General features: G+C 32.9%; 1 protein-coding gene across 1 annotated transcript in view; it reads right to left on the reverse strand.

Annotated features, from left to right (window-relative positions):
* Positions 1–5,184: 5,184 nt before the first annotated feature.
* Positions 5,185–15,240, reverse strand: part of CEP76 (centrosomal protein 76) — a 28,799-nt gene continuing 18,743 nt past the window's right edge. The window contains exons 10-12 of the mRNA XM_003760070.4: positions 14,313–14,646; positions 10,070–10,287; positions 5,185–7,466 (exon numbers count right to left, since the gene is read on the reverse strand). Coding sequence (XP_003760118.1) covers positions 7,328–7,466; positions 10,070–10,287; positions 14,313–14,646 — 691 coding nt within the window. The 3' untranslated portion in view covers positions 5,185–7,327. The remainder of the gene's footprint in view (positions 7,467–10,069; positions 10,288–14,312; positions 14,647–15,240) is intronic.

A 15,240-nucleotide genomic window follows, 5' to 3' on the forward strand; every position in this document is an offset into this window, starting at 1 on the left:
TACTTATTCAAACCAATTCAAAAAAGCATTTTTTAAAGTTTTGAAAATCCTTTAAAGATTGACTCATATTGTTTTTTGGGCCATATCCAGATTTAGCAGGTGTTTTCTTTTTATATCATTGAAAAGATATTATAGCTCATTTGCTTACAATTTTTATCAACCTCTAAATGTTTCAGTCTAAATAGGTTGGCTGAGCTCTACTGGGGAAAAAAAAAGCTGCATAGGTGCAGCCTGAGGAGCTACTACTTTCACCTGAGTGAATCCTGCCCGGTTCCTCCCCCCCGCCCCCCCCCCCAAAAAAAAAAGTTGTTTTTGCCTTTAAAACCAGATTCTAAATTTAAATGGTTAAATAGATAATAAATAAATAAATAGATAATAAATACATAATAAATGGCTAATATAGTATTTCAAGACTAACAAAGTACTTCACAAAATGATCTTATTTGCTCCTTTCAATCTTTTTTTCCTTATAGATTGGATTTTTTTTTTCTTCTTGTAGTCGAGGAAACTAAAGCTCAGATAAAGTGACTTGTCTGTTATTACACATATAGTGTCACCTAGTGTCTCTCCTGACTCCAAATCTGTAATACTTCACTATCCCCAACAACAGATCAAAGCATTTAACAATCCCATGTACATTAAAATACATAGTTTGACTAAACTTCAAATTTATTTTTTGGAAAAATGCTTAATTGAAGCTGATATTAAATTAGGTAATATTCATGTCAATATTCATGACTGTCAACAAAGAGCTGTACAAACTTTAAAGCACTGTGTTATTATAAGATTGTAAACTCCATGAGGACAAAGAATTATCTTTTTATCTTCTACATATGGTACTAATTTGGAAGATAAATGATCACTGTGAAGTACATACCTCCTTCTATCAGTCCAATATGATCCAGGAGAATTCCAAAGGACTCGTTTAAAAAAAAAATAAAGCTATTTTCATAAAGAGAATTGAACTAAATAAATCCAAACTGAAGCATATTTTTTTTCATATATTTTTCTTTTTTTTAGGGGTGGATAGGATGGGGGAGTAGTAAACATGGCTAATATGGAAATGTTTTACATGACTTCATGTGTAAAATCTTGCTTACCTTCTCAATAGGTAGGGGAGAAGCTGGAGAGAATTTGTAAATTAAAAAAAATTATAATAATCTTCCCCCCAAAAAAGATGTCCCCTCACCAGAATAGACTCTGGAAGATCATTTTCTCCAAACTATTTAAGATAATCTTATATTTTTGTAATTGCTTACATGACTTATAGATTGTCTATAAGTCTTTTCATGACTAAATATTATCTGATGATTTAGTTAAATATTTCAGACTGTCAACAACTCTTTAAATCCTTCACCATCTAAAAAACTGCTATATTTCCACAAATCTGATAAGCATTATCTTCACCCAATCCATTTATGAAACTGTTCAAGGTTAATATCAGTGTCTTTTGTTATGCCATTAGAGGGCTCATAATAGATTGACATTTAGGTACTATCAATCAAATACACATGCACTCTTCTCTGGGAGAGTTCATCATGTTACCAAAACATGACTTATTAGGGGATATTTTCTAAATATAACTTGCCACATCAAAGTTAAGAAACTAGGTTACTTAGAAACATGTTGCAAGATGTGGAGGTTTCGGGGGTGGGGGGGGGGGTAGTCTTTCTTTTTGGCTAAGGCAATTGGGGTTAAATGACTTGCCCAGGTTCACATAGCTAGGAAGTTTTAAGTGTCTGAGCCGGAATTTGAACTCGGGTCCTCCTGACTTCAGGGCTGGTGCTCTATCCACTGTACCATCTAGCTACCCTTTGGGGGTTATTTTTTAAGATGCAGTCATGGTTCATATATTATGACTAAGTCACATTAAAAAAAAAAAAAAGGTGAAGGGTATGTTCAAGCAATATATTTAAAACCTCTTCTGTTCTCATAGGTCTTCCATATTCAAGCAAGGAAAAGATATTATGCCGATAAAATAAAAGCAGGTCATTGACACCAAATTTATGAAAGGGATGAAAATAACTTGTTTAGAGATTAATTTCAAATTGAATATGGTTAAGGTGATATTGGATACAGATGGCCTGCCAAAGTTAGTTTTGATTGGAGCCTTTCTGTAAATAATCAAGTGTACTACTTTCTAGATATCTTCATTTCTTCATATCAATACTCAGTTTCCAGCTCTCCAATTTTCCTTTCCAAAAGATTCACATATTCCTATACTGGTTATTTTTGGCAACTATCTATAATTTTATCTTATTTGAATGGCAGAGCAATGAGACAAGCTGAGGATAAAATAGGTAGGGAAATTCCCTCAGAAGTAGTTCTAATTAAATCATATCAGTAAGAAATGTGATGTAGCATCTGACTGGGGGCAGGACAAAGAATCACAGTGATCCAATCTCAGAAACTCTGTTTAGGGGTACAGTGTTATGAAAATGTGCTTGGTGGCACACTTTTTTTTTTTTTTTTTTTTTTTTTTTGGCAATAGTCCACTCCTTGTTAATGCTACCACCATTGCTGATTAATAGTGCAGATGAAAGTTACATAATATGACAGTAAGATCTTTAGTTTTAAGAGAAGTGATTCTACAACCATTAGAAAATGTCTGCTAGAATATAAGCACTAAATAAGCAAAGAGAGTGATGTCATAAATATCTAGGTTCTAGGGAAAATAATAGTGTGTATAAACTTCACAATGCTCAAAATTCTTTAGAACCCAAGTAATTATACTTCTTTTATCATTAATAATAAATATTATGAGCTACACATTTTAAAATTAATTAACAAAATCTTTATGTCAGAAAGTGACAATCTTTTTACTTAGCAATATAAATCTTTCAATACTAAGGACAGATTTAAATAAATACAAGCCAATTTACTTTATAACATATCCAAATCTCAAATAAAGTTAGAAGGTTCAATTTTCTTGTTTTGTGCAATATTTAATATAACAAAAGTCCAGCATAAATAATTTTAAAACCCCTCTTGAAGCCAAGACACTTCTCTTTCATCTCAAACACAAAATATGCATTCTGAAAAACATGTGGCAACAATAATAAGAAAAAAATAACAATTTGGGAAAAAACTTACAGCAAATGATAAATTAAAAACTTGACATCTATTATTCAAAGACAACAGTTTCTAATAAATGGTCAAAGGGCATAAAGAACTTACAGAAAAACAAACAAATTGAGCAATTATTTGAAAAAAATGCTCAGTCTCACCAACAATTAAAAGAATTGCAAATTCAAGAAACATGGAAGTCTCATTTTCACATTCCTCAAAATGATAAACATTATTAAATGAAATGTTCATAGACTACAGTGAAACAGGTACATTCATTCATTCCTGGTAGAGTTTCTAAGCCTAAATGAACCTTTCTGGAAAGCAATTTTGCAAGATGCAGCAAAAATTACAAAATTGATTCAGATATTCCATCAACATTATTGGGAATTCCCTGATTTCTTTTCCCTGCAGATGAAAAGTATTTGTCACATATGCATATGTATACAAATGTATTATGTATATACATATATATGCATACATATATTTACACACATTATTTTACAATGATTTAGTGGTTATCAAAGGGAATAGGTTACTAGATATCAAATTAGAAAAATATTTTGATTAACAGGAATTCCTGGGAATATAGCCTGAGAATTTTATCAAAAAGAAAAATAAGTGTAATTTATCCAAAGATATTTATAGCAACATTATTACTATTGTTAAAAAAAAATTGCAAATGACCCATAATCCAAGAATAGAGGAATGGTCACACAACTCTGGAATATCAATAATCATAGAAATAGTATAACTTAATTACAATAAGTATAAGGATTGTAAAGAAATCTGAGATAAAGTAAATTTTTAAAAAGCTGAACTAGAAGAACAGAGGACCCATCAACTACAACCATTTAAGAAGAAATTCAGTAAGAATAGTCAAAAAAGGTAATAATTGTCAAAAAATGAAGCTTCCACATTAGTAACTAACAAGTTACCAGCATTTTATCCATGTAATAATTCATTTATTGAAATAGTTGTTAATCAAGTTTAATTTGTTTCACTAATGGTTAACATTAATCTTATAATTTTAAAATGTGCTGAAACGGCAAAAAAAAAAAAAAATATATATATATTTTTTAAGATTTAAAATTCATTTAGCTTTTGGGGAATGACCTTAAGATATTTTATAAATATATCTGATAGCAAACAATAATGTTGTTATTTACAATGTTAATGATAAGTGATTGTTAGAAATAGAATCTTCCCTATTCATTTTGGGTCTAAGAAGTGCAATATTATAAAAGGCACACAGAAAAATCTGTCAGCAAAATATAGATTACAAGTTAAACTTCAGCTAATTTTCTAAGCAAAGCTACCGTTTGCAAACGGACAGAGTAAAAAAGCAAGGAGTGTAAATGAGTCACTGCAAGCAATCAGTATAAACAACTCATATTTAACTCCTACAGATGGTGGGAAGTTTGGCAAAGAATAATCTCATCAGCAATGTTCTTTTCAAATGTAAAGGTCAAATATAAAGTCTACAATCCTTTACTTCTCTCAAGGACAGCTTTAGCTATCTAGAAAGAGAATATAATTTGCATACTTCTGAAAATTCCTGGGTTAAATAGTTTATCATTTTTATGACAACATTTATAATATTAAAAAAAAAAACATTTTGAATACCTTAAATATAGTAAGAATTTAATGTCTCCTGAATAGAATTATTTGGTGGTTTATTCTCTATTTTAGAACACTTTTCAACAATTTTAAACAAGAGGTTTTTTTTTTTTTTATTTTTGGCTTGATTTAAAGATAGAGTGATAAGAAAAATCTAATTCCCTGATTTTTTTCCTCTTAAAAGTATTTATTACATATGTATATATACAGATGTAGTGATATACCTACATACTTTAAAAAATGACATTGATCATCAAAGGGAAAATACTACTAGACATTGCATTAGAAAAATATTTTGACTAATAGAAGAACAATTTTTTCAGAACAGCAGATGAGTTTATCTTTAATTTTTAAAAAGAAAAGGACCAGTCAGAAGGAGAGCAGAAGTTATGTTGGGAATGAGAAATGCTTTGGTACAATGTTTTAAGCAAATAAACTTTAGCAATGAATAGTAATCATTTAAACATTCATTTAACATTCTATCCTAGTGCACTGAAAACCAAATTCATTTTTATATCTTAAGCTGGAATTTAAATTGCAGACCTAATTTTAAACATCACATGCTTAAATTATGATAGCATCAGCACATTAGTATGATAGCATGCACTAGTGGTAACTGGATAACATTAAGTTGTTTCAAAATTTGTGCACAAATCTTTTGTTATGACTTCAGTGTGAAGCAAATAGGCAATTTTCATTTAACACTTCTATTCTTAGCTTAATTGTCACATATGATAATGTAGAAATTTTTAAAATCCCATTTTACTAAAACTGCAATTCACAATTCTCATAAATAACATTCAATTTAATTTTTTCAGTAAAAATGGTGCAAAAGACAGTGAGATATTTTCAAATTTCATTTTTTAAAAAGCACAAATTAAGTCATGATTCTTATAATTAAAAATAAAACTAAAAGCTTATTTTAGAATATAAGATAATTCTAAGTTTTTATTGCTTTCAAAACTTAAATCATTAATCTCTAGAGGTAGGTAGAAAGTAAGAAATTATAGAAAGGAGGAAAAGTAAATGCAATTTTCCTTTTGTTTGAAAAGATCTAATTCCTTTCCATTATTAAAGGACCTTCAATATTACATATGTTCTGATGAATTTTGTAAAAATATCCAGATAATTATACAATGACTATATACCTGAAAAGCTTCCCCAGTAACAGACATCTTTGAAAACTTTATAGCCTTGCCTTCCTTTTTTCCTCTGTTCAAGTGAATCATTAAGTGTACATAATGCTTAAAATATGAATGAATAGAACTGAGCTTAGGACAATGAATGCTGTGTTCAAGCAAGAAGAGTCAAACCCATCATTTGCACCATTCAAATTCTTATTGATTCTATTTAAAAAAAAAAAAAAAGATACACACAACCTTTCAAGTGCCTCCCTTGATCATAATTATCTGAGAGTAACAAAGTATAACTTGGATTAGGAGTCAGAAGACCAGGATTCTAGTGTGATCTCTGTAATTTACAGATTATTTACCTTGAGTTTACTCTCTATTAAAAGAAAGTCCTAATTTTGTCATCCATTAAGTGGAGGGAAATAATATTTGTCTTGCATAAACAAATAATATTTTAAGAATCAAATGAAATAACATGTGAAAAAACTTTGAAAAATGTAAAATATAATTTAGTATTATCATTAGTGGTAAAATAGCATTCCTTGAAGATTATAATTAATGTATGCTTTAAATCTATCATGCCCATACTCATTTTCACATGCTCACAAATGATTTTGTGATTAAACTAAGTCTAGGTCTCCAAAAAAAAAAAAAAAATTATCATGTCCCGTCACAGATTTACAGCTGGAAAGGAAATGAGCTAATATGGTGAGAATCATTGAGCTCTTCCAAGTACTGATGAACTATGAATTTTTTTGAGGTAATATATATGGGACTGGCCTACCTGACAAAATGCCATAGAAACTAGAATTGATCAGTGTCTTTGATAAAAATTCCCTTTTCTCTTCCCTCCAATTAAAACCTAATCCATTTAAGTAAATTTGATATTTACATAATTCAACTGTTTTATGCAGTATTTGTTTAATTTTATTTGTTAAGAATGTTGGCTTTACTGATCGTTTTCCTTCACACTTCCTTCAAAGCATCATCAGGATAATCAAACACTAAAGAACCATTGGTTAGCTGATCCTGTAGTAATCTATCAAAATCTACTTTTCCTACCTGTTTTCAGCTATATTGCTGTTGTAATATTAACTTGTTATTTTTGCCTGCATAAAATTTAAATAATTTTATTTGTAAAATTTAGCAGTTCTACTGATCTTATCACAACTTATACCCTTAGAGACATACCTTTTGAATGAATAATTATGAACTTCAGAAAACTGAAAAATATTATATTTATATTACTGAATACCTGTAGACAATATGGCATTTATTAAAATAAAATACACACTTAATTTATACTACACCCACGCAAGTTTTCACAAGTTTTTTATCCTTAATTTTTAAATACACACACCAATATTTGCAAACATTATTAGTTAAGTTTATATACAAAACTGAAATTGTGATATATGAGCCAGATAATGATTTTTACAAGAAAGCACCTGTGAATGGCTAATGATGTATAATGTCAAGTTTCTATCAAAAGAAAACAAGATTGATTCTTCTCATAGCACAGATCGATATTTACAAGCAAACATGATCCAAACAGCACAAGCAGATTCAGGGTAGGTAAATACTCGAACACGGACAGCCAGTCGCACTTGGTCACCTCGGCAACAGATGATTTCTTCACAGAAAGGAGACCTGTACAGAGACAAAATAAAAATGCTAATACCAAAGTTAAATACTCAAGAAAAATAATCCCACTACATTTATTAAAATAGGAATTCTTATAAATATTTGTAGATCCCTGATTGTCTTAAATATTATGCTACAGTGTAAGAGATATGCTTAGTTGTTAATGAAGCCAAATATCCCCACTACTATATTTTTGGTCAAATGGCTGCCTTAAATGCCAAATCTGATATTCTTTTCTCAGGCTTAAGCCCTTTCAATTTATCTGAAGATTCGATACTGTTCACCACCTTCTCCACCTAGAATTTTAAAACACTATTCTCTCCTGGTTTTCTAGCTTTTCACTTGTTTCTTCTCAGTACCCTTTGCTGGTCCATTCATATCACACTCATTACACAGGTAACAAAGTCCTATTCTAACAGGCCTTCTTTTCTCTTCCTTCTACATTCTCTTGGCAATCTCATATAAGATCCTATATCATGTCTATGTGGATGACCCATTGATTTATATATATCCAGTTTCAGAGATTTATATATCTCTTCCTTGAGTTTCATTCTCAAACATTTCAAACTGAAGATTTCACAGACATTTGAAACTCAATATGTCCAAAATGGAATCAATGATCTTTCACACACACACACACACACACACACACACACAAAAAACACCCGTCTTCCAACCTGAACTATTTTTTTCAAAGACACCATTACCTTTCCAGTTTCCCTGGTTCATGACCTTTCCATTATCTTTGCTTCACATATCCAATCATTTGCCAAATCTTACTTCTACAACATCTGTCACAAGAGCCTTTCTTTCTACTCGCACAGCTACCAGTCGTTCAAGCTTATCACCCCGCTCCTGTCTCATCTCTCTGTCTTGCATTTTATTTTATTTTTTTCTCAATTACATGTAAACAAAAAGTTTAACATTCATTAAAAAAAAAAAATTCCAAATTCTCTTTCTTCCTCTTTCTCAGTCCTTGAAAAAGCAAGCAATTTGATATAAAACATTTTCATATCAGTCACAGACCCAAAAAATGAATAATAATAAAGAAGGTTTAAAAAAAGTGATATGTTAATCTGCATTAAGACTCTCAGTTCTGGAGCAGCTAGATGGCTCAGTAGATAGGTCCTCCTGACTTCAAACCCGGTACTCTAAGTTCAAATCCTGCCTCATACACTTAATACTTCCCAGCTGTGTGACCCTAGGCAAATCACTAATTTCAAATGCCTGAGCAAAGGAAAAAAAATGAACTAAAAAAAAAAAAAAAAAAAAAAAAGACTTAGTTCTTTCTCTGGAGGTAGATAACATTTTTCATCATAAGTCCTTCAGAACTGTCTTGAATCAATGTATTGCTGAGGAAAGCTAAATCATTCAGTCTCTTTTTAAATCATCACTTCTTGCCTTTGCCTGCTGAATGGACTTTCTGCTTCAATTTTCCTTCTATTCCAGTCTTCTACATGCTGTTGCAAAAATTTTCCTTGAACACTAATCTGATAGTGTCATTCTCCGAAACGAAACTACTCCAGTGGCTCAGTAGGGCCTGCGGAATAAAGTATAAACTCCTTGATTTAGCTTTTAAATCCCTTTATAAATTGATCCCATCTATCACTTTAGCCTCAATGGATGTTCCTTCCTCTTCTGCATTCTACAATCTAACCAGACAGGCCTTCTTTTCATTCCTCACAGACAACATTCTATCTCTTGTCTCCTCTCTCCACATCTGTACACCCTGAATCCCTGAAATGCCCTCTTTCCTCTTCTCAACTTCATATAATCCTTCTTTTCTCTCAACACATAGCTCAAGCTGCTGAACCCAGATGGTTCTAGAAGAGGTGAAGTTGGCCTTAAACCTTAAACAGGCTCCCTTAAACCCAATTCATTTGCGTGTCACAGCATCACCTCCCTAATGTCATGGTCCTCTTCAAGAACAAAGAACAAACAACCACCTTTGTGAGTAGGAGCTGTCCCACTAAGAATGGGCAACACAACTAGTTGCATGCCCACCTTCCTATTTTCCTCCTATCCTCATTATCTTGGGGTGTATGAATTTCCTCCTTAAGGCCCATGTCTTAAATCTCTCACTGATTGCCCAACAAAAGATCCCAGGTCAATCCCACTTGGTCTTTGTTTTGGCCCTGATTGCCTCAGAGTGAATGTAAATAATAATTATTGCTATTTTGGTCAAAAACCAGGAGGGAATTCCCTTCATGTTTTTCTGACTAGGTAAAAAAGTCCATTCTTTCCTCATTTTTTTATTACCTAGATCTATGAATGGGTGTTTGCCTCACTCAAAGTGAGACTGTTAAAGACCTTAGCTTAAAAAGGCCAAGGTCTCCCATTGCATTCAGGACCATCTCCAGTTGAGTTGTCCAGATCCATTATCTAGTCATGGGACCCAGTTGGTTCTAGAGAGAAAGTGAGGCTGATTAGCTTGCACAGCCCACTCTCCCTCAAATCCAATTGATTTGCATATCATACATATCATTTATTAGCACCTCCCTGATGTCTTGGTCCTCTTCAAAAATGAAGGACAAAAAAAAAAAGGTGAGGGCTAAATGTTCTCTATAATCTATTTTCAATCTAAGGGTCTCATTCTATGAAAATCCTACCGGAGACATGTAGCAAATGCTCGTCTTGCATTTCTATATACAAAATGTATAGGGAATCCTTTAAATGTATGACCATCAGGTACAGCTCTCCGTATGGCATCTTGAAATTCTTCATTTCCTGCAGATATACTAGTTGTACGTTCAAATTCATAAGATGCCAAAGCTGGTGACAAAAGATAGGAGAGCTGGTCTTCCCAAATAGTAGTGAGGCCAAGATCCTGTAACAGAAAGTAAACCATAAAGAACTATTGAAAATAATCTAGAAAGATCTATAGATAAATCTATAAAGCTAAATAAAGAAAATCACATACTTTGGGAATTTTCAACAAATAATCAAAATTTTATAATTTTTTTTTCTGAGTCAATTGGGATTAAGTGACTTGCCCAGGATCACACAACTGGGAAGTGTTTGTTTTTTTTTCTTTTTTTAATACATTTTTATTTTCCCAGTTACGCGTAAAACAAATTTTTTATATTTGTTTTTAAAACTTTGAGGTCCAAATTCTTTCTCTTCCTCCCCACCTACATCCCTCCTTTTAAAAAAATTTTATTTTTTATTATAGCTTTTTATATGCAAAACATATGCATAGGTAATTTTTCAACACGGACCCTTGCAAAATCTTCTGTTCCATTTTTTCCCCTCCATTCCCCCACCCTTTCCCCTAGATGGCAGGTAGTCCCACACATGTTAAATACAATATATGTATATATATTTATACAGTTATCTTGTTGCACAGGAAAGATCATATTTAGAAAGAAGGTAAAAATAACCTGAGGGGAAAAAAACAAAAACAAAAAATGCAAGCAAAAAGTAACACAAAGAGTGGAAATGTCATGTTGTGGTCCATACTCATTTCCCAGTGTTCTTTCTTTGGGTGTAGCTGGTTCTGTTCATTACAGATCAATTGGATCTGATTTGGATCCTCTCATTGTTGAAGAGAGCCATGTCCATAAGAACTGATCATCATACAGCATTGTTGTTGAAGTATACAATGATTTCCTGGTTCTGCTCATTTCACTCAGCATCAGTTCGTGCAAGGTCTCTCTGAAATCTTCCTGTTGGTCATTTCTTATAGAACAATAATATTCCATAACATTCATATGCCACAATCTATTCAGCCATTCTCCAATTGATGGGCATCCCTTCAATTTCCAGTTTCTAGCCACTAGAAAAAAGACTGCGACAAACATTTTGGCACATACAGGTCCCTTTGCCTATATTTAATATCTCTTTGGGATATAAGCCCAGTAGTTAACACTGCTGGATCAAAGGGTATGCAGAGTTTGATAACTTTTTGAGTATAGATCCAGATTGCTCTCCAGAATGGTTGGACCGTTCACAACTCCACCAACAATTCAAGTGTCCCAGTTTTCCCACATCCCCTCCAAAATTCGTCATATCTTTTCCTGTCATTTTTAGACAATCTGACAGGTGTATAGTGGTATCTCAGAGTTGTCTTAATTTGCATTTCTCTGATCAACAATGATCTGGAACACCTTTTCATATGAGTAGAAATAGTTTTAATTTTTTCATCTGAAAATTGTCTGTTCATATCCTTTGACCATTTATCAATTGGAGAATGGCTTGATTTCTTACGAATTAGAGTCAATTCTCTACATATTTTGGAAATGAGGCCTTTATCAGAACCTTTAACAGCTAGGAATTGTTAAGTGTCTGAGGACAGATTTGAACTCGGGTCCTCCTGACTTCAGGACTGGTGCTCTATTCACTGAACCATCTACCTTTCCCATAATCAAAATTTTAAAAGAAAATTAATTACCAGAGTCTATGTCTGAAAAGTACAGTAATACTTAACCCTATGAAGTCACTTCATTTGTGAATGCCCTAGTGTTACTCTGTACTTTTATATTGCCTAATTCCCAGGGCATCGGGATATCTCTGGCCACTGACCTTTGCAGTGTCAATTAATTTTAACCTGACTCGCCTCCTCTGAGGCCTTCAGAGGTCTCTGGCTACGATTTCTTGAATCTTAGTTTAATAACCAATAGTGTACTCAAGAACAGCCATGTACAAAGTCTTTATTATACTAGCTCACATAATGCCCTGACCTGTTAACTCCCAAGTGAACACCAGGGCTGCAAGAGACCCATGTGTTCACTATCAAGCTCCTCTTGGCTATCTATACATTTGGTTCAGCCCCATGATAAAGAGGGCAATTTCCTGCTGCAGTGGGCTTAAAAAGGGTCTGTGAGGTCACACACACAGCTAATCAGAGAGAGGGAGTTGCCTCCTGTTAGGAAACTACCTCAACATGACCAGAGTCCTGCCCATGGGGCAGTCTTCGGCCCACAGAAATTACTTCTGGGCCCTCAAACACTTCCGGCTTCTTACTTCTGTTTGCACTCTGCTGACTCATTGTAAAAAGACCCTAACATATGTCAACAAAGTATTTTGATGAAAGACATTACAAAGAGATATAAGAAACTATTGGTATGTGGTTTTACTTTTAAAATTATCTAAACATACTAAAAAGATGATAGAATGCAGTGCCAAATTATATATGTATATATGCATGTATAGATATTTTAAAAGATACTTAAGAAAATACCACAGAATACTTCCAGTATAAAAATAAAATACTAGTAACATAATTTTAGTTGAACAAGAATTAGCTTACTAGTCAAGAGAATAGGATTCCAGTCCCAGCTCTGCCATTAATTAATCTCTCTGGGCCTCAGATTGCTTACTAGAAAAATGAGTTGAATAGACTAGATGATTTCTGAGATCTCTTTTGCCTTTAAATTCTGGGAGTCCTTCTCAGTTTTGTACACCATCTCAAGGCATATAATGTTTCATATTATAATAAGCAGAAAAGATAACTTAAAAAAATAGTACTTTAACAAAATGATTTTTTTAAAACTTTACATAATTTAGAAAAGAATCTGATTTTATAATTTCTAACCTACCTTAGGGAAAACTTATACAAAATAAAGTTTCAAATTCCTAATATTTGCTTAGTCAAATGAAGTTTAATCATCCTTACTTGTGATGCTAAAAGCAAATATAGTAAATTTCACCTTATTTTTAAAATTTTAAAAAATTTCTGCCTGACTACAAAATCACTTAAAAAAAAAGCGTCAATTTTTTGTTTGATTGTGAACAGTTGCTTTTTAAAAATCTGATACTTCAAGTCATTCTCCAATTGATAAATGGTCAAAGGATATAAACAGACAATTCTCAGATGAAGAAATTGAAACTATTTCTAGCCATATGAAAAGACGCTCCAAGTCATTATGAATCAGAGAAATGCAAATTAAGACAACTCTGAGATGCCACTACATACCTGTCAGACTGGCTAGAATGACAGGGAAAGATAATGTGGAATGTTGGAGGGGAGATGAGAAAACAGGGACACTAATACATTGTTGGTGGAATTGTGAATACATCCAGGCATTCTGGAGAGCAATTTGGAACTATGCTCAAAAAGTTATCGAACTGTGCATACCCTTTAATCCAGCAGTGTTACTACTGGGCTTATATCCCAAAGAGATCTTAAAGAAGAGAAAGGGACTTGTATGTGCACGAATGTTTGTGGTAGCCCTCTTTGTAGTGTCCAGAAACTGGAAACTGAGTGGATGCCCATCAATTGGAGAATGGCTGAATAAATTGTGATATGTCAATAATATGGAATATTATTGTTCGGTAAGAAATGACCAACAGGATGATTTCAGAGAGGCCTGGAGAAACTTACATGAACTGATGCTGAGTGAAATGAGCAGGACCAGGAGATCATTATATACTTCAACAACAATACTATATGATGATCAATTCTGATGGACCTGGCCATCTTCAACAATGAGATGAACCAAATCAGTTCCAATGGAGCAGTAATGAATTGAACCACCTACACCCAGGGAAAGAACTCTGGGGAGATGACTATGAACCACTAAATAGAATTCCCAATCCCTCTATTTCTGTCTGCCTGCATTTTTCATTTCCTTCACAGGCTAATTGTACACTATTTCCAAATCTGATTCTTTTTTGTACAGCAAAATAGCTGTTTGGGCATGTATACTTATTTTGTATTTAATTTATACTTTAACATATTCAACAAGTATTAGTCAACCTGCCATCTGGGGGAGGGGGTGGGGAGAAGGAGGGGAAAAACTGGAACAAAAGGTTTGGCAATTGTCAATGCTGAAAAACTACCCATGCATATAACTTGTAAATAAAAAGGTATAATGAAAAAAAAATTGATACTTAAGTTATAAAAATACTTACCTGCCTGTGTTCTGATACCAGCAATCTCAGTTGCATCTCAATTTCATTACTTGTTACTGAAGAATCAATCACTGAAGCACAAAGAGGGGGAAAGGGAGGAAGAGAAGTTGTGGCACCAGGAGCACAAACTGATTTGATTGCTTCTTCACTCATGGGTTTCCATTTGGACTCATCATTCAGATCAAATACACAAAGTTCTACTGAGTCAGAAGACTGGCAGTTTCCCAAAAACATCTGATGATTGAAAACACACCCTATAGTTCTATAAGGATAGAGTGGTTTGGGTTGTTCAACAGCTGGAGGATCATCAGGATTGATGGGCTTATGTATATACCTGAAGGTATAAAGGTAAAACACCCTTTTATATTAAAGAGTTTTTAAATTACTGCATGCTATTTTAACCCTAAAACTAATTAAACTAAAAACATTCATCTATCACTGGGGGACAGAGCTGTTCCTCAGTGCTGGTCACTGACTTGTTTTTCTTTCTTGTACCTTGTTATAATTCAATTACTCACTTTACTTGATGATAACTAGTGAACTAAGGTATCTTGCTATTTATGGCCAACATACAATATGTAGTTTAATCAAGAAAATATCATAATAGTCTACATAGAGACCTAAATATGCATAATTATGAAACATGGGTATAAATACGGTTATTTTTCCTAGATATGGATTTTGTCACATGTACAATCATACATTTCCACACACACACACACATATATATATATATATACACATATACACACACATGCAGGCAATACATTTTATTTTCTTTGCTTTTCAGAGAACCCCTTTTAGGAAAGTTGCCTGTGTTGAACCAACTCTATTAAGTATACAAGTCAAATTAAGCACATAGTGTAGAACTAAAATAAAGTAGCTATTATCAAGCACAACTAAGACTACTGCTTTTTCTACATAGAAA

The sequence above is a fragment of the Sarcophilus harrisii genome, chromosome 1 (genome assembly GCF_902635505.1).
Source record: "Sarcophilus harrisii chromosome 1, mSarHar1.11, whole genome shotgun sequence".
NCBI lineage: Eukaryota > Metazoa > Chordata > Mammalia > Dasyuromorphia > Dasyuridae > Sarcophilus > Sarcophilus harrisii.